General features: G+C 48.9%; 2 protein-coding genes across 2 annotated transcripts; both read left to right on the top strand.

Moving 5' to 3' along the window:
* The first annotated feature begins 546 nt into the window (after positions 1-546).
* On the top strand, positions 547-5,791 carry LOC104331120 (lymphocyte antigen 6E-like). Its single transcript, XM_009936398.2, has 3 exons — positions 547-775; positions 4,647-4,766; positions 5,544-5,791. The coding sequence occupies exons 1-3, from the start codon at positions 724-726 to the stop codon at positions 5,753-5,755; spliced, it is 384 nt and encodes a 127-aa protein (XP_009934700.2). The 5' UTR covers positions 547-723; the 3' UTR covers positions 5,756-5,791.
* Positions 5,792-16,423: 10,632 nt separating this feature from the next.
* LOC104331119 (lymphocyte antigen 6E) lies at positions 16,424-22,746 on the top strand. Its single transcript, XM_075415453.1, has 3 exons — positions 16,424-16,585; positions 20,658-20,777; positions 21,924-22,746. The coding sequence occupies exons 1-3, from the start codon at positions 16,534-16,536 to the stop codon at positions 22,130-22,132; spliced, it is 381 nt and encodes a 126-aa protein (XP_075271568.1). The 5' UTR covers positions 16,424-16,533; the 3' UTR covers positions 22,133-22,746.
* The last annotated feature ends 683 nt before the right edge of the window (positions 22,747-23,429 follow it).

Genomic DNA, 23,429 nt, shown 5'->3' on the forward strand with positions numbered 1-23,429 from the left:
AGCTGTTAGCCATGGAAAAATATAGACCCTTTAAAGGATCCATGAAATAGAAGCAAAACTTCATTAAATAAAAAAGTGTATAAGGTATTTGAGAATTACAACCAAGAGAGGAGCAAGCAGAGGGACTAACTACAGGTAATGGAAAATTGATAAAGAAATGAAGACTGACATGAAAATTTGAGGAAAGTCTTCTGTTTAACTAACAATTAGCTAATTTCATTTAGTGTAACATACACTGATTTTATTGGAGGTAAACCAGCGTCGGCCAGTTGAAAGTCTGAACTTCTGGAACTGTGGAATAATTGAAGAAAATGAATGGTATGAACCCTGGTACATCACATGCTGACTATCCAAAGGGATTAGAAAAATGCACTACTAGGACTATTTCCCTGTGCCTTCAGGCTTCGCTGTTTCATCAGTGCAGCTGCTTCTTCTGCTGGGAGGAAGAAAATGAAGAAGCTCAGAGGAGAGAAGCTCCTCATTTCCCATCATTCATATGACCGGAAGAGGAAGGAGTATGTTCCTAAAAGGACTTTTCCCCAAGGTGCCAACCTGTTCCATGGGCTCCAGCGTGGAGAACTCCCACATGCACATTACACACCCTTGGGTTGATTTCATGTCCACCCGTGAGCCATCTGGAACCTGTAAAACTGCTGCTGTTCAAAAGGTATATAACCTGCCCTCCAAACCTCTTCCCAGTCCGGCTGAGAGGATCTGGTGGAGATGAAGACTACTCTCGTCACCTTGCTGCTTGCTGTCCTGTGTGTGGAGCAAGGTGAGCCTCTAATGTTGCTACTAGTTAAGATGAGGCTTAAAAATTCGGGAAAAAAAAAAAAGGCAAAAATTTATGGGGCTGTCACCAACTTTGCCACATGGCAATGCTGTAGCGGTGCTGCCACCGACTTCTTTTTGCACCTTGATAAATGTTTTGCTGCGGAAATGAGATTCTGATAAACTAATTCTGCTTTCCAGCAGGCAGTACTGAGTAATAGAGCTCTAAATGTATGGTGCTGGATGCCAGGTTATATTCATGCAGTGGTCTGTGGGATCTTCCTAGATGATGCAAGGTGGAAGTGCCAGAAAGCATAACAAAACATGTTTTTTATCCATAGTGGTTTTGAGTGTTTTACAGACTTTTCTGTACTGCTTCTTCCTCCATTGTAGAGAACCACGTGGTTTGCCATGTGTCTTGCTCCCTAGGAAATGCACCAGAGAGAATTTTTAGAGATTAAATCAGAGACAGAGGTGAAAGAGCTTTTCTGTGCACATGTCACATTAAAGGCATCCTTCTCCAAAAGGGAAGTCTGAGGTACTCTGAATGTGTGTCCTTCTTCTGAGACAGATACACATGTTGCTACATCTCTACTTGCACGTAGGAATAATATCCAGATTGCCAATATTTCCCCCACGCCTGATGATTTCCCAGAAACCATGATACATATCTAGCAGGGGTTGAGAAAGAGGCATCTAATTAATTCTTGCTCTCTGATGTATCAACCCCCTACTCCTACATTTTTTGGACAGATGGTACTGCAGCATGCCTGGAAGAGCAGAAGCTTGGCCAGTTTTGGAGTGGGGAAAGGGGTATCCAATTCTGAAAAAAAAAGAAAGGATTTTGTGCCCATAATTCCTAAATGCAGTGACACAACATGGACAGAGGAGAGTAATTCTCCAAGGCAACATCCTCAGGGTTACCCAGGATGAAGTTGAAAACTAAGAGAGATCCAAGACCCTACTAGCACACCTTCATGGTGGAATATCTTATTGCTGTAGTAGGCTGATGACATTTTATGTTGGCATCAGCTTCCAAATGGACTTAAGGACAATCTTTTATACAGCACCTTTCTGTAGCCCAGTCTAGAGTGGAGAGAGCTAGCAATTCTACTATCAAGGCTTTCACATTCACGAGTATGAGAATGCAACTTTCTGGCCTAATACAGGGACAAAGGAAATCTTGGAGATGACAGTTTCTTGACCCTTCTCAGGTACCTGGGGTGCCATTCAAGATCCTAATAAGCAACTTTTGATCAGAACTGTTCATCTCAGAGCCCATCAAAGAGGATCTGTTGCCATTTGGTTCCATGAACTCTCTGTTATAGAAATATGTCTAGAAGAAATCTTAAAAGGTCATGATCATTTTCCCTGCTCCAGTGCTGGCCCAAACCAGACAGATGTTTGTCTAACGTGACAACGTGTCTAGAGCCTGGAATTGCTGAGACCCTCATCCCTTCAGAAAGTTGGTCTCAATAGCTCTTAACATCTCTTTTCGTACAAGTGTCCTGTGTTTTCACCATAGGATGTGTAGAACAGTTTATTATTTTGTTTTTTTCAGCTTCTTTTTGCTTGCATGAAGGTTACTGTGTCTTTCCTCAGCATTTTCTCATTTTTATTAAACAAACTAAATGCTTCTGAAGTTTTCTAAGAGGTCATATTTTCAAAACGTCTGACCATTTCTTGTCTCTCTGCTCTGGTCTCTCTCCAAACGCTTTGCATATTTTTTGAAGTGCCACATACAGATTTGGTCGTCGGTGTTCCAGTTGAGGCCTTGTCAGTGTGGAAAGGCCACTTTGCATATCTTGCACATGACATTGCTGCCTATGTTCCCTTGGGTGACATTTGTCGATCGCTGTAGTGTGACATGGTTGACTCCTGTTGTTTATATTGCAGTCTTTGATTGTAGCTCAACCCGTTGTTCCTCATCCTGCATTTAAGTGGCCAGTTTTTATCTTAGGGTAATATATTTCTCTTTATTGAACTTCATCCATTATTTTCTTGATTCTTTTATTGCATCCATCTGTCAAAATCATTTAGAACTCTACTTACAGTATGTTTTCAGCTATTTTGTCTTTGACATTATCTGAAAATGTGATGTGCATCCTCTATCCCATCCCTACTATCACTCGAGATGATACCGTATAGACCTGAGCCCACAGCAGAGCTCTGGAGAACCTTATAAGCTGCATTGCTCCAACTGGTTTGACCAATAACCATTGGTAAACTACCCTGTGAGTGTGTTTTCACATCTGGTTTACACCCATTCTGTTGCGTTTTCACTAGCTTGTGTTTCCTGCGCTTGCTCATAACACTGTCATTCAAGATTGTGCAAAAAATTTTGGTAAAACCTTATTGTATTTTCTCTACCCTTGAAATGAAGAGTCAGCTTTTCTAGTGATGAACAAAGCAAAAAAGCTATACAATGTTATGAATGTTATGGCCCTCTCAGCACCAACAGTTGATATCTTTTCCCTTCCCTTCCCTTCCCTTCCCTTCCCTTCCCTTCCCTTCCCTTCCCTTCCCTTCCCTTCCCTTCCCTTCCCTTCCCTTCCCTTCCCTTCCCTTCCCTTCCCTTCCCTTCCCTTCCCTTCCCTTCCCTTCCCTTCCCTTCCCTTCCCTTCCCTTCCCTTCCCTTCCCTTCCCTTCCCTTCCCTTCCCTTCCCTTCCCTTCCCTTCCCTTCCCTTCATCAGGAACTTCACACTTTATGAACTCTCTGACCTACATTGCCCTTCCACTTTCTTGCTGCCAACTTCTTATCGGGCAAAACTGTACTCACAGGAACACGTCCTTAAGTTGCTTTCTGCCCTTTCCATATTGACAGACTGTCCCCAGACTTACCAGGAACTTAGAAAGCATTTTGCACTGTGTTTGCTTCCTTTTCCAAAAACATCTGTGTTTTTAAAGTAACTCATTCCCCCTCCTACACACAAACCCACATACTTTGCTTTGGGTGCTTTCACAAGCTCAGAACCCAACCGCCACCATAAACCCTATAAAGCAATTAATCTGCCTAGCTGGAGAATGTTCTGCAGGCACTATGGTGTGGTTTCTCATCCAGACTGTGTTTTTGCTCTTCTTCATTTTTATCACTACTTTCCAGATGCTTTCCAGAGGTCTGTCCTATCTCCTTCTGCATTTGAGGGCAAATGTGTACGCCCTTGACAGATAAGACAATTCATTGCTGCCTGGCCTCCCTGCCAGTCATCTTCTGTATCTGTGCTATAGATGTATGAAATATCTCGCCAAATCTGTGATTACCAGTTAAACCATATTTTCAATGAAGAGTTCCCATTTACCGTCTGTCTTACAGCAGCACACAGAAGTTTGACAGAGCATCTGACTACTCTCACCAGGCTTCCTAGGACTGTTAGGCCAGTTCAGTTACTGGCATTTGACCACAAGAAAGGATATGCGACAGTACTCTCTGATCCAGATGAAAAGAAAAGTAGGACACTGGGCACTGTCCACCTCCTCAAAATGCTCCAGGCATCCTCAAGTTCTCCCTGGCCAGCCCTGCCTAGGCCTGCACAGGAGAAGCAACTGAGCAGTAATGGGGAATTCATGTGACAGAGCTCTCAGGACAGAGAAGCTATTGCTCAGCAATAATCTCCATCATAAAAGACCCCAAATCCTTGAATTCCACTCACATCTACTGCTGCCAGAGATTGCAAACAGATCAATAACACTTCGCAATCTGAGACATATAACACAGAAAGGGATTTAATATTGCTGCCACGGGTCAAGGGATAAAGAAAGTCACTGGTCATTCACACACAAGCATTCAGGCTATAACTAGGAAAATGGAGATATCTAGATTGTAGGTATTGTGGTTCCTAAACCATGTAATGTGCTTTTGCTTCCCCTCCCCCAGCTTACACATTTATGTGCTACGTGTGCCAAGAACAGGAGTCCAACAAGAACTGTTTGACCATTTCTATGTGTGCAGAGGAAGAAAAATACTGCGTGACTGTCCGTAACAACGTTGGAACAAGTACGTTTCTGAACAACACCTTGTTCGTGCTGTAGAAGAGCAGTCCCAGGAACTGGCTTTCAGTAGTCCCTGATCACCAGCTGTTAGGAAACACTGACCTTGTTGCTCGCTATTGCAGTCACTGCAGTATTGATACATACTTGATGTTGTTACCAGGAGTTAGGGAAATGCTGCAGATACATAAATTGGAGCACCAAAGAGTGAACTCCAGCCTGGGGCTGTGTGCACTTCTTCACGGTTAGCTCGTCCCAGCTTTCTGTTGACTGCTCCAGCTAGCTCTTGCTATGGCAATATTCACTCCCAGGGTTGTTTTCAAAAATGTTTGGGAAAAACCACACCACGGCTGACTCCCTCTGCCATGCATAATCCTTCAGGTCTCTCCTTGGGGCTCTGCACCCTCAACCACCTCCATGTGCTTTCAGACCAAATATCAGGTCGTATGATACATTCCCCCTGGTTTTATGCTGTGGGAAAGCTGACCTGGTGGCAGCGACCCAGCCTGAGCATTGCTTCAGGCAGCTTGAACAGAAAGCCACTCATACATGCTAATTCCCCTTTAGGGACAGACGAAACATGGAGCCCAGAGAAGACCAACATTGTGTTGCAGCAGGATGGACATGGCCAGACTGTTGCTAGTCGTGAGCAGAGGACATATTTGTCTGGGAGACTAGTGCCTGGTGTTCTTTTATTCACCAGTGCAGATTTAGCCATGGAAATATTTTAACAATGATTCTTATATTCTCTTCTTTCTTTTTTTTTTTCACTCTTCTGCATTAGAACCCAACAAGCCTAAATATGTCATCTCTAAGATGTGTTCTTCAACGTGTCCAGCGACAAGTCAGCAACAAAATCAAACCGATCAGAGGGTTTCTTGCTGTGAGAAACCATTATGCAATGTGAATGGAGTCAGCAGCAAGAAAAGCAACTATGGAGTCATGTCCCTGGGTGTCCTAGCCAGTATCACTTACATCTTTGCATGTGGACTGTGATGGGTTAGGAAAAGCTCCCCGTGATGGCATTGTTGGCTGAAATAAAAGTGTTTTGCTCTGGGATTATTACTGCTCTCAAAGACTCACGCTTTGCAGCTGAGCTTCCCCTGGGATTTTCGAGACAGTCTAAATAAGTTAGGTGCTGAACTCCCATTGATTTCCTAAGCCTACTTGATTCCTAAGTGTCCCCAGAAGTTCAAGTCACCTAAGAAAACACATAAAAGGCAGCCCTTTTGACATGTTTGGGATTCAAATCCTTACAGCTCTGAAGAGATGCTTTTTTGTCTTGGAGTGTGAAAGCACTGTGAGGAATAACAAGCCACCCTGCCTCAAACACAGGTAGTAGCGCAATAGTTCTGTCAGCACAGAGGGGATGTTCAGTATCTTCTGTTCACAGTAATGCTGGTTATCACACGTCAGTCAAGCAGTTCATAAACAAGTATGTAGAGGTAAAGCTTATTTCTGGCAGTATTTTGGACATTCCTCCAGTCTCGGTGAGTTACAATTTCTGGCTCTCCTGGCTCTTTGCTCTCATAGAGCACATTTTGAAATCAGCATCCTTTATTGCCCACCTCCAATGTGTTGGATGAACTTGGGGAAAAGGCAGAGAGGAGCAAACGTGGCTGAGGGATGAAAGGCACTGGCAGGGTATCAGCAGGGAGATGAGAGAGAGGAGGGAAGAGAGGGCAGCATCTGCAATGGGAATTGTCCCTACACTTCCTCCATATGGACCTGGTCCAGCTGGAAAAGAAGATGTCCCCATATCTATTTCCCTCTTTCTTTGCAGGGCCAAACCAACCTGACAGCTGTTGCCAACCACAGTCATTTAGAGACTGTGAGATGGTTTCTGCAAAACCATATTCCTGGCATAGAAACGATTGATTGTGCTGGGCTTTGTTTGGTTTTGCACTCCAGGCTGTCTGCTCCCTCCTGTCCCAGTGAAAGATGCAGCTGAGGGGAGACAGAAAATCTCTGTAGGAGGCTTGGGGGTGTCTACAGAGAAGAAGAAGGGCGGGCAGCCAAAGATTAACACAAACAACCTTGAGCTTCTTGGTCATAGACCCTGCTGCAAGCTCAGTTTTCTGGAAAACAGAAGAAAAAAGGGAAGAGTTGGCAGCATCACTAGCTCAGCTGTGTTCTGGGGGAAACCAGAGCTCATTCAAACAACTCAAGTTTTTCGAGTTTTGTTTGGATGAGTTGTTGTATTTGATGGCTAAATGAGATCTTTGGTTGGTCTGAAGCATTGCCCTAGAATTCTGCTGTGTTTTGGTTGCATATGTGGAAGGATGCACGTTTGTGAGATGTTTCACACTGCCTGGATTACAAAGCAACTGGTTTCCTGAGAGGGCGATCAGCCAAAGATCCCTCATCAACCTCATGTTTTGTACTGTGAACTCTGAAGCCTGGTGCCTGGTTTTAAACATTTTGTTTAATGGACAGGAGGGAAACAAAGCAAATGAAGGAGGTGACACCACAGTGCTGGGCAGGGACAAGAAGACGCCCATTGACCTGAGCGTACTGGTGAGCCGTGTCCGGGGATGACAGATGTCAAAAGGGCCAAATGTGAACTTGTCAGCAGAACTGGCAAGAATATTCTCTCACCAAAGACAACCACAAAAGGAAGGAAAGCTACAATGGAGAAGGGGAACGGAAAGACTTTTTGAGCCAAAAGGAAGGAACAGATGTCCAGCTGTTATGGGCAGGGGCTGGCAGCAGTGGCAGGGGCTGAGGTGACCATGCTGCATCCCGATGCCATGAGCACATGCTCCATGAATACCCCACATAGAGGGAAGACACTTCTTCCCTGCAATACATCGGGTGCTTTCAAAAAACTCCAGGAAATACGGACTCCGGGCCGAAGCCATTACTGTCCTTACCACCAGGCAAGTTGGCGTAGGAAAGGGGAAGCAGAAGGAGCAATTTATATCTCAAACACTTTCAATGGACATGAGAAGGCAAAGACCTGGTGGGTGAGACCATCTGGCAGGGAGGAAATGAGTCAAGGGTTGAGACACGTCCACTGGGGCTGGTGGCGTGCGGGGGACCACGATGGGCAGAGCAAAGGAGGGAGAGAAAAGCTCATCCAAATAGTTTCTCAGAGCAGCAGAGTGGGAGTTTCTTCAGGGTCTAGAGGGAGGTGTGGTCTGCTCAGAGCCCAGCTGAGCCCAGAAACGACTGCTGAGAACTACCTTCTGTGGCCTTCCACTTCTGCACTGGGATCCTTGGCAATTGGATGCTCTTTAAAAAAGCTGTTCTGCTTAGAGGGACTTTCTCCTGCCAGCATTTTCCTGCATGCATTGTGCCCACTTGCAGGCCCTTATCACCTTTCTAGCTCTTCCCCAGCTCTTCCCCATGCCAGTCGAAGTGCTGCCTGCTGATAGCACCCAAACGGATGTTGCCTCCAAAAAGATAAAATGGACAGAAGAGTTCCTAGGTCTCCTTGTCTATAAATTTAGAGGGACCCTTTCCTTTCTTGAAATTTCTGAATGCCAGAGCACCTGACCACACCAGGATTATGCTTGCCTGATGCTTTGAAGGTGAAGTGCTTTAAGGTTTTCACTGTGTTTAAAAGGATTTACTGGTTGCATTGCCAGTTATACCAGCACCCACCTGGTTCCTGGACTGAAAGTCCACAGTCACGAATAGGAGCTGAAGGTCTCTGAAAAGTGAGTATGTGGGTGGGATTTATGAATGGACTTTGTCAGAGCTGATGCTCTGAGTGGGAAATCACTGAAACTTTCAAAGAAATAAAGAAGGAAGGGGGACACTTAAAAAATGTCCTTCTTGGTTGGGGGTGCGAAGTGGAGTGCATGGTGGTCTGGTTAATGACAAGTTCACACTGGTGTCTGCCTTCCCTGGGCTGGAGGCAGGTGCAGTGGCTGGAGGAAGACCAGGGTCCCTGCAGCCCAGGAGCTGAAGTACAGACAGCCAAATCTCCTCTTCCCCTGAGGAAAGATTCAGTCACATTTACCTTTTCAAATGAAGTTGCAGTGTGACTTTTGGTTGGTGGTGCTCTCCAGGCTTAGCTGGACTTGCTGGGAGAAGACATCCAAGTGATGCTTGGAGGTGTCACTTCAGTGTAGCATTTGCTTTGCAAACTCACAACAACTTTGAGTTGCACACCCAGAGTCAAGAGATGTGGTTTTTCTTCCAGCCTGCAGTACGTGCAGAGCAAAAGGGAAGACAGGTGTGGAGACACTAACCACATCTAACACAAGAGTAACAGAGCCATTTTGCTGCCGCAGATGTTCAGGAGATTAACATGGATTAGCCAACTAACACTTCAAAAGCAAGAACATTCAAATGAAGCAGGGCACAGGTCTAAGCAAATAAAATGCGTTGTTTTCAATACATATATGCACATCAGTGAGGGGCATCAGCCAAACTAAGTGGTGTCCAGGCACAGAGGCACTGGGAAAAGAAATCTTTGGCATCCATTGCAGCTACCAAACACCTCGTTTCACCTGCTCCTGTTTCTTCACAGTAGGGAAATCTGGGTATTTCACAAGACTGGATGCCACCAAATGCAGCACACGTCATTATAAAGGGGATGGGGGGGGGACTCTGGGGACATACAGAGCAGTCAGCCCAGACCCCAGTCTTTGAAAAACTCTGAAATAAATCATCGAACAATTTGCAATGGTGTAGGGGCTATCAAGGAGATGGGGATGAACAGCAAGAGCTTTGTGACAGATGGGTGTTATTCCCACCTGTGACAAGATGGCAAAATCTGTAGTTAGGGTAAAAATGGTACCTGTCACATAGCTCAGTATTAATAAGACTTTTGGCATCGTATCACACGACAGTCTCATAAGCAAACTATGAAAACACAGTCTAGCTAAAAATATGAGCAAATAACTGTCAACAGTTTGCTGTCAAACTGGAATGATCTATTAAACAGTGTCCTCTGTGGCTTGCCTTGGCTCTGGTATGATGCAGTGTTTTAATTACTGGTTTGAACGATGGATTAGAGAGTAAGTTCATTGAGCTTTATTGACTTCAGCTTGCAGGTGACAAACTAAGTGAATCTGCAAATAGGAGAATTCTGTGTGACTCCAATAAAACTAAGCGATAGTCTGAGAAAGAGGATGTAACTTACGAAGGATAAGCATAAAGCTCTACAATTAGTGCAGATCTGTCATCTGCGTAAGTACAGGATGAGGAAATCTCCCTTGCAGCAATCTGGCAGAAAAAGAAGTTGCGGTGGGTGTTATAACAGATCACAAGTTTAACGTGTCAAACTTAGGGAAAAAATGATCACAAACAAGGCAGCCTTGTTGAAACTCTGCAATCCATTGAAAACTCTTACACATTGGACTGGGAGGTGTAAACTGGTGTGTGATGGGATAAGATCCTTCCAGTTTCATCTCCAAAGGGAAGGCTGTCCATTGTCCCCATTTTTCGCTTTAGGGTTCATACAGCAGCAAAGGAGATTTTAGATGGGGTCAGCAAGGTTTCCTAGCATCTCATGTATAGTGAAGAGCTGGAGAACTGCCTCCAGCATCAGCAGCTTGAGCATCATTATCAAGATGCATCTAAGGATGACTGATAGAAAAATACTGTCCTCAGCATCTCATTGGTGTCTCGACTGGGGGTGGAGAATGAACTCGGTTGCCTCTCCTGATTCCCCCCATCTCCTTTCTGTCATTCCCATGTAGCTGTTGTGGGTACTGGTTCCCTTCACTATGGCAGAACTGTGGTGTTTGGGCTTGACTGTGCTTTATCGTAGAACCAAAGAATGGTTTGGGTTGGAAGGGATCTTAAATATCAGCTAGTTCCAGCCCCCTTGCCATGGGCAGGGACACCTTCCACTAGACCAGGTTGTTCAAAGCTGAATATACAGCAATGTTTAGCAGCAAAGGTGACCCAAAGATGCTCTTCCACTGTCATCATGTAGGAACTTCACTCCAAAGGATGTTCAACCCCCAGAACACCTCCAGGGTTTCCAGGATCTCGGTCAACAGTAAGAGCAATAGTAGTGCCGAGGCCATGAGTGGAGAAACAGCTTTGCATAATATGAATGACTTATGGCTTTGTCCTCCTTCAGCTGATTTCTCACCTAGGCAAACCCCTAAGCACCACACAAAGCATTATCATCATGGGTGGAGGTGACAGGGGTTCAATCTTCCTTAGTCCAGGAGGGCCAGGAAACAGGCACTGGCTCTGTGCCTGTGTTCACAATAGCTCATCTGGAACCTGCCTCCAGCTCCAGGGCCTGCTCCAGCATTAGATGCTAATCAGCAATTAGATAACCTGCAGACTCTGCTGCTGGGAATAAGAAGCTCCCTTCTGCAGTCTACAGGAAATTGGTGTGATAAAACTCACTGCAATATGTTTTGGGACAGGAAAGCAATTTTATCACACAAAATCTCTAACAAAGTTGATTTTGCCCTTTCACACTCATCCTTACAGATTTAATTTGATCACTGTCTCGCAAGAACCAACATACGTGTGCCGAGATCATCTGGACAGTGTCACTTCCATGCCACAGGTAGCCAAGAGATGACAGCTATGCAGTTCTCATCATGCCTCTGAGATTCTTGGCAGAGCACAACAAACTGATTTTGGACTTGCCTTTTACAGCCTTTAGAGAGAGGTAATGTTGTTTTGGCTGCCTTTCCCTTTTATTTTGCCCCTCTTTGGTGAAATTCCTGAATCTCACTGTTCTTTTATTTTCTTTATCTGCATGTTTTATGGCTCCCACCCTGTTCTTCATCTTCTGGAGTTTCTTATCTAAGGTCAGTTTGTTCCTCCTCTTCATTTGAATGAAGTCAGACACAGGGTGCTCTAGAGCAGTCAACACATGCCTTTCATATTAATCCTTCCTCTGCTGTTTCTTCTAGGTGCTTTCACACACTAGCGCACTCCCACTGCTATGTCTTTCATGCCACACTTGACACTTCTGCTACAAATCTCCACAAGCCCAGCACCTCGCCTACAGCTTCAGCACCGTTTGCGCAGCCTCCCTGGAGCCTGGTGAATTCCCTGTTTAGAGAGAGGCACATTTTCGGTGGAAGAGATTGGGGAAGCGCAGGAAATGCCTCTTTCCAACCCTAAACAACCGGGCAGTGAGGTCCCTGCTGTGAGAGAGGAGATGCCCTCAGGCACAGGAACCTTTGCAAGTCGCTGCAGAACCTCACTGATGGTTCAAAAGAGGCCAGGACTGGAAACTAGGCTGCAACCTGGGTCCAAAGTTCACCCAGAAGATGGAGATAGGACTGCAGACAGATATACCTACTACATAGGTCAAACACCATCCAGCAGTCAGGGGTAGAAACAAGGTCACAATCTGAGTATGGTGGCCATCTAGGACTGCAGATAAACGACCTACATCCAGGAGATGGCTGGAGATAGGCATACTTACAGCATAGCCCTGGAAAGGGCAAAAGGCTCAGGCTTGGGCACTCGGGGCATGGCAACATGAGTCCACTCGTAGGGAAGTCAGTTTATAATGCTGGAGCACTCCAGAGCAACCTTTCTTCACAGGTAGCCTGGTCGCTCCAGACATGGCTGTATCTTCCAGCACACTTCAAGCAGCCTGGAGAGATCACAGCAGCAATCAGAGCTTAACTTTTTGCCTGAGTAATGACCCCGGCTTAATGTTTCACAATTATTTTCCAGTCAAAAGCCTAGAATAAACAAGCAAGACAGAGGGTGAGTCATGCGGACTCTGGAAGGAGGAGGTGTGAGAATACCGAGTTGTCCAATACCGACAAAGCATGCACCAGCCAGCGAACCACCTTCACCTTAACGGCTCTGTGAGAGAAGGAAAACAGAAACATTGATGTCGATCAGAAATGAAAGTTCATAAATCTGACAGCCTGACCGTGACTGCAGGTTGTGGTTAAAGTGGGCAGATGACGGTCCTATTCCCGTAGATACAGCAGCCCAAAGACGTACCCACATTTTCCGAAACCTCAGTAGCTAACTGAGAGCCATCTCAGGTCTGTCCCCGTGGGGTGCAGCAGGGAGTGGCCTGTCAGGGTGATGGAGCACAGTGAGCTGTTTGGCACTGTAGACAGTGAGAAGGCTCAAAGAAGCACCTGTGTCTTGGTTTGCCCATGAAATATCTGTGTCTGGAGTATCCTTGGATGATCCAAGAATGTTCCTGAAGGTCTTCTGGGCAACCAAAAGGGGCTTCAGGGGGAGAAACATCCAGCGGTGGGATGACGGGGAAGGGCTGGCGTATGAAGTCAGCCTTCTTCTTCAGCCAGATGGAGCAGGATGGTGTGAGCGGGAGTCTCAGGGATGGTGCATCACAGCTCCAGCACTCTTTGCTGTGCAGGAGGCTATGCCAGCACCTGGGGCTGTGAGGGCCTTTATGCCATGACTACATTGCAGTATAGTGCTCTGGGCAAAGAGACTTGTCTGTCTGAGGGGAAACACACCTTGCGACAAGGATGGAGATCCTGGACTCCTGCTTTTTCAGGCTAGAGAATAGATCACGTCCTCCCAGTCCTCTTCTCTGCCAAACTGATAACTCCCCAGTTTACAGTGAGATAGCTTTGGCAGGTGGGACAGGACTTTTCCACAGAGCTGTCCCCATCCTCTCCGGCAGAAGCGAAGTCTGAACACTTTTTATCTCCAGAGAACGACATAACTACAGAAAAGAAAGTACTTTGTCCCCTTTCTGTGGCATCTATGCAAGGTGGTTTTAGCAGGGTTGCTCCACAAACCAACTCTGCTCCACTAACTAGGGAAACACCTCATTTGCAAATTTGACTGCAGTTTAGGTGCCTCACAGAGACTCACGTGCACAGCCCTGGCCAGGCTCAGGAAGTCTCACCCAAGCCCTGAAACAGAAACGCGATGGAGAAGGAAACTCTCTGCGAGCCGCGTGGCTCCGCAGAAGCCAAACCAAGCTTCTCGCAGGTCCAGGTTTCAAGCTCAAACTCCCAAAGTGCCAGTTCAGCGCCGAAGCCTTGCAGACCTAGTAATTCCAGTTTTAATTGCTGCAGACATCTCTGCTAACCCCATCCCTCGACTCGTGAAGGGAGCTGCCATAGTCTTAATTACCTAATTTTAAGACTAGCCATTCCTCCCCAGCATGCAAACAAACCTTGAAATATTTACTCTAGCACCAGTTCCCTTTATGATGCAGCTGCTTTCTTATCTCCTGTTCCTTTAAACATGTTTTTGTGCCTGTGTCCACCTTTCCCCGGCACAGACCACATTCCTGCTGCTGGACTCTACTCCTGCTGCCTTTCTTACCTCCTCCTTCTTCTTGCGGAGAGACATTTTTTTGCCCTGCACTCACAGTATGAAGCCAATGGTTCAGCGAAGCGCTCCAACAACCCCCAAACTTGCAAGTAGAGGCTGGAGCTTTCAGTGCAGTGTTTTGCTTGTGTGTTGGTCTAGAACAGAAAGCCCTGCTGTCAGAGTTGCTGTGTTGAGCTTTGCAGTCTGCTATCCCACACCATAGCCTCGGGAAGGAGGTGGGAGACACGGGCTTAGACCAGCAAGCTTTCAGAAGGGCTTCCTTACCTGGCACATCTTTCACCACTGCAAACTGGTCCCCAATCCCTCTGACCACCTCTTTGCTTTGCAGCATCCTGTAATTACAATCCTGTAATGGCCCCACCCAGCCATTTCAGTAGTATTGGGATGACATCAGGTCCCGTGGTGAGTTGTGTCCCATGTGAGTCTTATGTCCTCTCTCTTCCTTCCTAGCAGCAGACTGGGCCTCTCCAGGAAACCGTGGAACTGATCATGTTAAATTTGTGTGTGGGAGAACAACAGAAAGCCGTAGGCCTTTGTGCACTTTGCTGAGGGATTAGGGAGCGTACAAGAAACCAGAGGAACAGGAGAGCTGAAGGAATGTGCCATGCCTTCCTGATACCTAGAAATTAAATCTCAGGTGGTGCACCCCAGAGTGGAGATAAATGCTCTGAGATTGCTCGTATGTAGGCTACAAAAAGCCAGACTGACTCTTAGGGGCACAACATGAACCCGGTCTGTATGACATAGGGGTCTTTGGAGTGTATCTGAATTACAGCTGCTCAGGCTCCCGCAAAGCTGAAACTTCCCAGTTTTTTAATATTTGATTTGAAAACCAGAGAATGAAACAGTCCCAGCAGCCCATTCCAGTGGAAGATATTAGACCACAGAAACACACTGCTCACAGTCAGCTCCTGCTAGAATAACCGGCAACGACAAAATAAAATGAGCCATAGGAGAGACAAGGGAAGTGGGGTTTTGCAGGCATGGATTTGTTTTCCAAGTAGAGGACTCTGAATGCACTCTGACAAGATAAGAGCTGGAATTTCTTCTGACAGATGCATTTGCCAGGAAATGCTGATTCTGCAGAATTAAACCCATCTGTGGCATACAGAGTTTGTCAAGCCTGCTTGTTTCTTGCTGGCTTGTCAGCCGTCTCCTCCATTCCCAGGCTTTCTTGACAGTCAACTCCACAGGGTCCCTCTACCAGTGCCCTCCCTGCAGCTCATTTCCTAGAGGATTTAACCGTTTCTGTGTGACCTACTGAATATGGGCCACTCCTGCAAACCTTTCTGGTGGACTGCCCTGTGCTCTGAAGACCCATCCTGCCAAGAAGCCCAGGCTGTCCCGCGACACCCCAGCTGCTGGGTCCTTGTACCTTGAAGCTTCCCAACACGTTTTTAATCCCATTTAGGCAAAGAGCTCAGGAATTTGCTTCTCTTTGTGCTCGAGTCGTGCATGGGGGTTGTGCACATAGAGAGGTTATACATGAAAATATACGGCGGCTGTTCAGCCTGGAGAAGAGAAGTCTCTGGGGTGACCTTTTTGCAGCCTGCCTTTACCTGAAGGGGCCTACAGGAAGGATGGAGAGGGACTTTTCACAAGGGTGTGTAGTGATAGGACAAGGGGGAATGGCTGTAAACTAAAAGAGGGCAGGTTTAGATGAGATATTAGGAAGAAATTGTTCCCCATGAGGGTGGTGAGGCACTGCCATAGGTTGCCCAGAGAAGCTGTGGCTGCCCCCTCCCTGGCAATGTTCAAGGCCAGGCTGGATGGAGCTCTGAGCAATCTGGTCTAGTGGAAGATGTCCCTGCTCATGGCAGGGGGGTTGGAACCAGACGATCTTTAAGGTCCCTTCCAACCCTTACCATGCTATGATTCTATGAAAAGGGGGTGTCATGCATGCAGGGGGCTTGTGCATTCAGGAGGGAGTCTTGCACGCAGGAGATCCATGCATGAAGGGAGTCCCTCACGCAGAGGTTCACACATGCAGGGCATGCGTGCATACATGGTGGTTATGAGTGTATGGGGGGTGTGTGTGTGCGTGCTCAGGGGATCTGTGAATGAAGATGCACGGAGGAGGGGAAGAAGGCATGAACGCAGCAAGTCCTCGTGCACTCCCTCTTGAAAGGAGTCGTGGATGTAGGGGGTTGCGCTTGAAAAGGGCTGTGCACTGTGGAGTCCGGCATGCAGGGAGCCCTCCCACTGCCGTCTCTTCCCTCAGGGAAAGAAAGGGGACCCGAAACGGGGATGGAAAAAGCCTGGAGAGAGCCAGCTCTGCTCCCGAGCCCCTCAGCGCGCCAGCCGCCGGCACAACGACCCCGCCACCGCCCCCTTCCCCGGCCCCGGTTCTCCGGAGCGGGTAAACGAAACCAGGCGAGGCCGGGGGAGGCGAGGGGGGAGGCGGGCGCGGTGCGCGGGCCGGCCCGCTGGGCGGAGCCGCAGCCCTTTCCCCACCTCCGGCTCCCGGCCCTGCCGCCAGCCCCTTGCGCGCAGCCGAGACGCCCTGCGCATCTCGCTGGGTTCACTCCCCCCCCCTTTCTCCCCGCCGTCGTCGCACCATGAAGGCGCTCCTGCTCGCTGTGCTGGCTGCGGTGCTGTGCGTGGAGAGAGGTACGGGGAGTTTCTGGGCGGGGGGGTGGGGAGATGCCCCCCAGTCACCACCTCACCCCGAAGTCCCCCAGTCCCTGCCCAGCCCTGTGTTTGGGATTGAATTGGATGGGGGAGCGGGGGGGGAATTATGTGGGGGGTTTCTGCGTCTTGCTCTGGAAGTTGGGGGTGTGCAGGGAGGGTGAGGGTTGCAAAGGGGCTTGGGGGGGGACAGAAGCAGAGCCTTGCCGGGGTTTGGCGGGGGGGGGGGGGCGGGTGGAGGGGTGTCTTTCCAAGACCTGCCTCGCAGCAGTGTCCCTCTTGCAGCAGGAACTTCGGGGCTTCCGTGCCTGTAGGTAGAGTTGTGCATCTCCAGCTGTGCATGGAGGTATTTTGGAGCTTTTCCTAGTTGCAGCGCGAACAAAGACCAGGGCCGGCTCCGCTCCCCCGTGCAGCGCAGCGAGCTGGGATAACGGCCCCGAAATGGGCTGAGATGCAGCCGAGGGGAAGGAGGGTGGAGGGGAGATGGAGCCTAGCCCCGGCGATGGCTGATGGAGCAAAGTCTGGGCAGAGCCACTCGTGATCCTGGCTCCTGCCCCCTCCCCCCAGCATCCTGCGGGGCAAGCTGCGGTGGCCAGCGTGTGGGGTGGTGACCCCCACGGGACCCCGCCGTGTGGAGCGCGTCTTGGAGCTGCCACCGAAGCTTGGGGAGAACGTGCTTCCTTTGGTAAACTGCAAGTTGTCCAAGTAGCAGGGGCTGCAGTCCCCCCGCCTTCCCGTCGACTCCATTCCTGGCTATCCAAACTCCATGGGGCTGTGCGAAACCCCATATTGTTTCCATATGTCGATGCTCGGAGAAGCCAAACAAAGAGCAAACGGGAGAGTTCCCAGCCCTGTGAGCCCCCTGCTAAGGAAACGCAGGCCCTGCTTATCTCCTGAGGACACCGGTGAGAAGAAACTTGTTGTTTGCTGCCCTTCCCATGCTCCCCTCCCGCTGGGGTCCGGGGAGCAACTGGCAATTCAAGCGTTCGGTCTCAGTCGGAGCCTGGCTGGCATGTGATCTGTTCCAGCTGGGAGGATGGGCTGCCCAGGCCAAGACAGTAAAAGGGTTTCACTTCCCTCGCTCCAAAAAAAAACGTTTCAGCTTTAAAGTTAAGTTCTTCGCCAAGCAAAAGGGTTTGGTGGGGATAGCTTTACCCCCAAATGCTTCCAGTACATCCAGAGTCTTTCACAGGAAAGCTTTAACTGCTGCTCAGAGTGCCCTGAAGATCTGTTGTAAGGATCTTGTCGAAGCGCAATGGGAAAGGAAAGAGCATTCGGTACAGGGATGGAATGGAAGAGCTGCCGAAGCGACAGCGTTTTTCACCGCTACCTCTGAGCCTCAGAGCGGGCTTTTAACGGCTTTTTCCTCCCCCCCCCCCCCTTCCCTCATTGCTCTTTGCAAGAATGGCTTCAACCTCTTGTCTGAGGAATTCCCCCCAGATGATCCGCTCTGTTTTGGGAGCTCTTTGTTCCTCGGGAGAAGCTGAGCAGCAAACAAATAAACGCATAAATTCCTCCCGTGGAAAAACGCTGCGTTTTCTGGTCGGTGGAAACACGGCTTCGCTTTTGCATTGTTCGGTCCTGGGCTTTTTTTTTTTGTTTTTCTTTTTTTTTTGCGGCCTTGAGCTCCAACTCTTTGCTCTGTCTCCAGCTGCCTAGAATAATTCTCCACCCCTCTCGTGCCTTTTGTCTAAAACACCCAACCTGTTTGCTCTCTTCGCTCTGCAGCGGGTTATTTAGCTACCTGTTTGGCTGGGGCAGAAGTCGGCACTAGGTATGACTGCATATTTCCCCTCTTAACTACGTTGAAAGACTTGCCTTTCCTGGAAAGATTTTGTCTGTACTAAGACAACGGGTAATAGGTAGGTGTGACAAAGAAAAACACGGGGACGAGTAGGAGATGCTGTGGCAGGAGCAGAGATTTAGTCACCTGGCAGAGAATTTCATGCCTAAAGGCACTTTTATGTGTGCGTAGAAATATTTCCGATGTGTTTGTATCTGGAACCTTAATGAATAACACGGCACCGCTCGACTCGTGCGTTCAGCATGGTGGGCAAATACATATGGGGACATGTGTCCTGCCGTAATGCCCACAGGAAGCCTGTAATCCACTTCATTCCTGGCTGCAGATGGTTCCTGTGAAATGGGGTGAGTCAGTTTGCCTCCTCAGGGTGGTTGCAAGGTGAAGGGTTTGAGGCAGGTCGCCTGAGACTTGAGAGCAGAAGCACGCTGGGGACAAGCGAGCAGGAGAGAGCTGGGCTTCTCTCTGAGGTCCCAGACTGAATTTTAGCCAAGTAGGTAAAAAATGCCACCCATGGAAATGCTCTGAGGGCTCAGTAAGGGCCAATGACAGCCTGTAGGCTCGATGGCTGGCTCCATCCTCCTCCCCCCTCTCCTAGATCCAGAAGCAAGGTCCAGTGATGAATCTCTCCTGGGGCTTTTGACTCAACTGGTGGCTCTGTAATCCTGGGTGCTCTGTGCAGGTTGTGGCTGCTGCGTTGGCACGCTCAGGTAACTCTATTTTGTTGCAAGGATTATTGTCAGACTGATGATTCTTGGAGGATGCATGAGACAGTGCAGGAAATTCTTGCTTAGAGGGTTGTGGTGTTGGCTTCGTCTCCAAAGCAGAGGTGGCACATTCAGTATGTCCCACTAACTTGCTTTGATCTGTTTCTTTGAGATTATGTTTTTGTGTTCTCCCCCTGCCTTGACTGTGGCCTCCCAAAAGTCATTCCTCAGAGCACAGTTGTTATTTTTTTTCTCACTTTTCCCACAAAAAGCTTTTCTTTCCTTGAGAGAAACAGTACTGAGAAGAACCTCAAGAGGTCGTGCAGTCCCACTGCAGAGTGGGACAGCTGCTGACCAATATTTGTCCAACTTGTTCTTCAAAATAGTCCATGACAGGGACTGCTGAGCCTCAGCAACCTCTCCCAGGGCTTCACTGACTTACCTCCTTCGGATGAGCTGTTTGTGGTGAGACTGAAAGAAGTAGGAGCAGGACTGACGCTGCCTTGCACTTCCCATCCTGAATCAGCCCCAGCTCTGTTTTGCATCCTGTAAACACAGAAGAGAAACGCGGTGCTTTGTGGAACGGCTTGCTATCTAAGCGCTCGAAAATCAGAGCCCCTGAAGTATTGGGAGCAGACCTGATCTGTCTGCGTATGTAGGTCAACAATTGCAGTGTGGATGTGATGTTTTTATATGTAAAATACAGGGAAGATCGTCTGTCCACTGCATATGTCCCTGCTGAGTCACCAGTCTGGGCTGTTTGTGCAACCATTTCCCACCGCTGAATGCTATTTTCCAACCTTGCCCTTTTCCTGGGGAGACCTGAACCATGAGGGATGGGAGCTAGCTGGTGCAGTCCATCCTGCTGGTGTAGGGTAGACCATTTTAGGGGACCTGGCATGAAGGCAGGCATGCTTTTTGGCTATCCCCCTGCTCCAAATTCAAAAGGTTGGTTACATACGCTTCCTTCGTAGTGCTATGACTCCCTGGGTAGTGGGACAGAGCAAGTTCTTGCAGGTCTTGCTGCAATGCTGGGTTTGCTCTAGCTGAGAAATCATTTCCACCAAGTGCTCAAGCGTAGCCGGAGCTTTGTGCCCTGCTGCCAAAGGCAGGTCACAGAAAGCTCAAACCCGTGGTCACACCTAGAGCATTTCCCATCAGCGTTCACGGTAGCTGAGCTGAAGAAGCCCAAATCTCAGGCTCCAGATCGCCAGCCTGAACTTGCCTGTGTTGTTTAGTTTCAAGTTTGCTTGAACCCGCTCTTGGTGCAAACAGGAGCGTGCCATAAAATACCAGGCTGACCAGTAGTTGTATTGAGGCTTTAGCTGACAGTTGATCCTGTCAGGAGCTCGAAACATATCCCTTGTGCTTGAACCCTTCACTTGGTGAATTTTTTTTGGGAAAAAGCCTGTCGCAGATTGATACACCTGGAATAGCAAGCGTGTCCGTGGTCAGATGTGGTAAGTGCCATGTGTCAGAGGTAGGGACCACCAAGTGGGGAGGTCTCCTCACCAACCCCTAACTGAGTTTTACTTTTGCCTTGCAGCCCACACTCTCATCTGCTTTTCGTGCTCGGATGCATCCTCCAACTGGGCCTGCCTGAAGCCTGTCAGGTGCGGGGAGAATGAAAACCACTGTGTGACAACATATGTTGGAGTGGGACTCGGTGAGTGGTGACAGGACCTTCTTCTGCCCTTCCTGGCTGCTCTCCTGGGTCACCTGCTGAGCTGCAGGAAAGCTTTCCCTCCTTTGACTGGAGAAAGGGGAAAGTTCTGCTTAGCAGCTAAGTGTCAGACCATCCCAGGAGAATTTTTACGAAGGATGTGCTGCCAGACGGAGTCACATTGAAGCCCATGTGCCTGCACTGATGCCGAGAGTCTGAGGGGAATTTTGGGGTGGGAGCGGGGAGGTTGCCGATGAAGAAGTGAAAGGGTGAAGGATGCTGCAGGCTTCCTCTGTAGGAAGCTCCAGGGTTGCCCTGCCTGCTTTTGCCCTGTGTTCAGGTTGTTTGTCCTTGAATCTCATTTTTGCTTCTTTGCTCTCTGTGGACGAGGTGGGGTTGCCAGGGAGGGAGACTTGAAAGTTTCCTCCCTTAAGTGCCAGCAAAGATCTGGGGAGGGGGGCGTATGCTTCCCAGCTGCTGCTCCCAGGGAAGCAGGCTGCTCTGGCAGGTCTCATGGCACCATTCCAGAGACCAGACCCAGCTCTCCCTTGCTCTCCCTTGCAGGAAGGAGGGGTGTTGTATGCCCAAGCTGCACAGTCTGCAACGTGGGTGGGTTGTGCATGCACAAATGGAGGCTGGGAGTTTTTATAAACCTATCTTCTTAGCACAGTGCTAATGGTTTCCCATTTCCTACTGCTAAATGCGTGCGGTGCCTCTCGCAGCCGAGGCTCGAAACGCAGCCTTCACTCACGAGTCCCTCCCTGGTGCTCTGTACGCCCCGTGCTCCCTGTCTCGCTTGAGAAGTCCCAGGGTCAAGCTTGAGTGGGATTTTTGAGATTCTCCACCGGAGCTGTTGCAGCCAAACTTTGGCCGACAGCCTGGGAGGTGTGTCCCTGGGGAGCTGCATGGTCTCTAGGGTCTGTGTGGGAGGTTGTCGTGGGTGTTGCTTGAGATGTGTGGGCTGGCTGAGATTACTGTCGTAGCCTGACGCCGAGAAGCACTTCTTCCTCTCCGTGCCACCTGTGATGCTTTGGCTATTTCAGTGCTGTTATTTGCTTTGCAGAACAGGTGATCAGAAAGCTGAGAAATGTTATAAACCCGTCTTCTTTTTGCTTTTCTTCCTTTCCCCCCGCCCCAACCGAAATTCAGGCAGCAAGTCGGGCCAGTCCATCTCCAAAGGATGCTCTCCCATTTGCCCCAGCGCTGGGATTAACCTCGGAATAGCGGCTGCCTCTGTATACTGCTGCGACTCCTTCCTCTGCAACATCAGCGGTTCCAGCAGCGTGAAAGCCAGCTACGCGGTCCTGGCCTTGGGGGTCCTCGTTAGCTTCATCTACGTCCTCAGGGCTCGCGAGTGATGGGGCTGGCCGAGGAAGACCCGTCTTCCACAGGCAGTTGTGGGTCTCATTAGCCAATATCTTCTCTGTCGCTATCTGCAAGGAGATCCTCTACTTCTCAGCAGGCTTCCAAGGTGGTTCTTTCCCAGACTTTATGCTCTTCCAGCATCGGAGACCTGGGTGGTTTGGCCAAGCTGTTCTCCTCCTCCTGTGGACATACCCACTGCACTCTCACACCTCCTTGGCAAAGGTGGATCGTTTTGGAAGGGTTTCTGCTTTTATACCTAATACCCCCCCCCCTCGTTTCTAAGGTTGGTTAAAAGAAGGCTGGGACTCGCCGAGAACCAGTTAACCCCAGATACCGCCCGGTCAAATGTTCAGACGTTCTTGCCTCTCACCTCTGTGGAGGTGCCTGGCACCGGCGTGCTCCAACGCATGGGTGGTCCAGGCACCGGGAATGCATGACCTGAAGGGAGACACATTCCCTGCCCCTGCAGCTGCAGCCTCTTTTTATAAAATTGTTTCGTTTCTTCTGATCCTGGGCTGACTTTTCTGGAAAACAAATGACGTATACCTTGTCCCTCCGAGCTCTGTAAGTGCCAGACCTGAATAAACATGCTCCTGTTGTTACCCGAGATGGGACGTGTGCTGTGTGTGTTTCCTTGCTCCAGACAGAGAGATTAGAAACGCTCTTAAAAGAAACTGGAATATTATGCCTGGCACGAGGGCCTCTTACCCTCTCAAGCGGCTTTTGAGTGTTTCATCACAGCATTCCTTCCAGTTCACCTCTGAGCAGCAAGTCCATCATCTCCCTGCCCTTCCTGGGAAACACCCATGGGCCAGCTTGTTTCACCTCTCTTGGGACTCGCCTTTTCCAGGTGCATTTTAGTGAAAAATGCCAGTTATTGGCATCTGAGTAAACCCCATTACTCCTAACGGAGCAAGCGCACTGGGAGCAGGACCTCTAGAAATTTGTCTGCATATTACAAAGGCTTGGTGCCTCGATTTCCCCGCTTGGGACCTGCAATGCTGATAGACAATAACATCGATACCTATATGATCCAGAGCAACAGGTCTGTTTATCAAAATTTAGTGAAGTCGGAAGCAAAGTTATCAATACTTGGATCTTTAGGTTCAACCTGCGATCCCAGGCTGATGGTGAGCATGGGCTGCAGAGGTGACTTCACCACCAGACCTGCCACTCCTGCTGTCTTCTCAGATCCCAGGATCTTCCCAGAGTTTTCGGCAGCGTTGCTCCTGGAAGTTCTCAGCTGTCCCATGGGAGATGTGTCCTCCTGCCATCTCTGCATCGTGCTGG

This window comes from Opisthocomus hoazin, chromosome 3, assembly GCF_030867145.1.
Source record: "Opisthocomus hoazin isolate bOpiHoa1 chromosome 3, bOpiHoa1.hap1, whole genome shotgun sequence".
Classification (NCBI taxonomy): Eukaryota; Metazoa; Chordata; class Aves; order Opisthocomiformes; family Opisthocomidae; genus Opisthocomus; species Opisthocomus hoazin.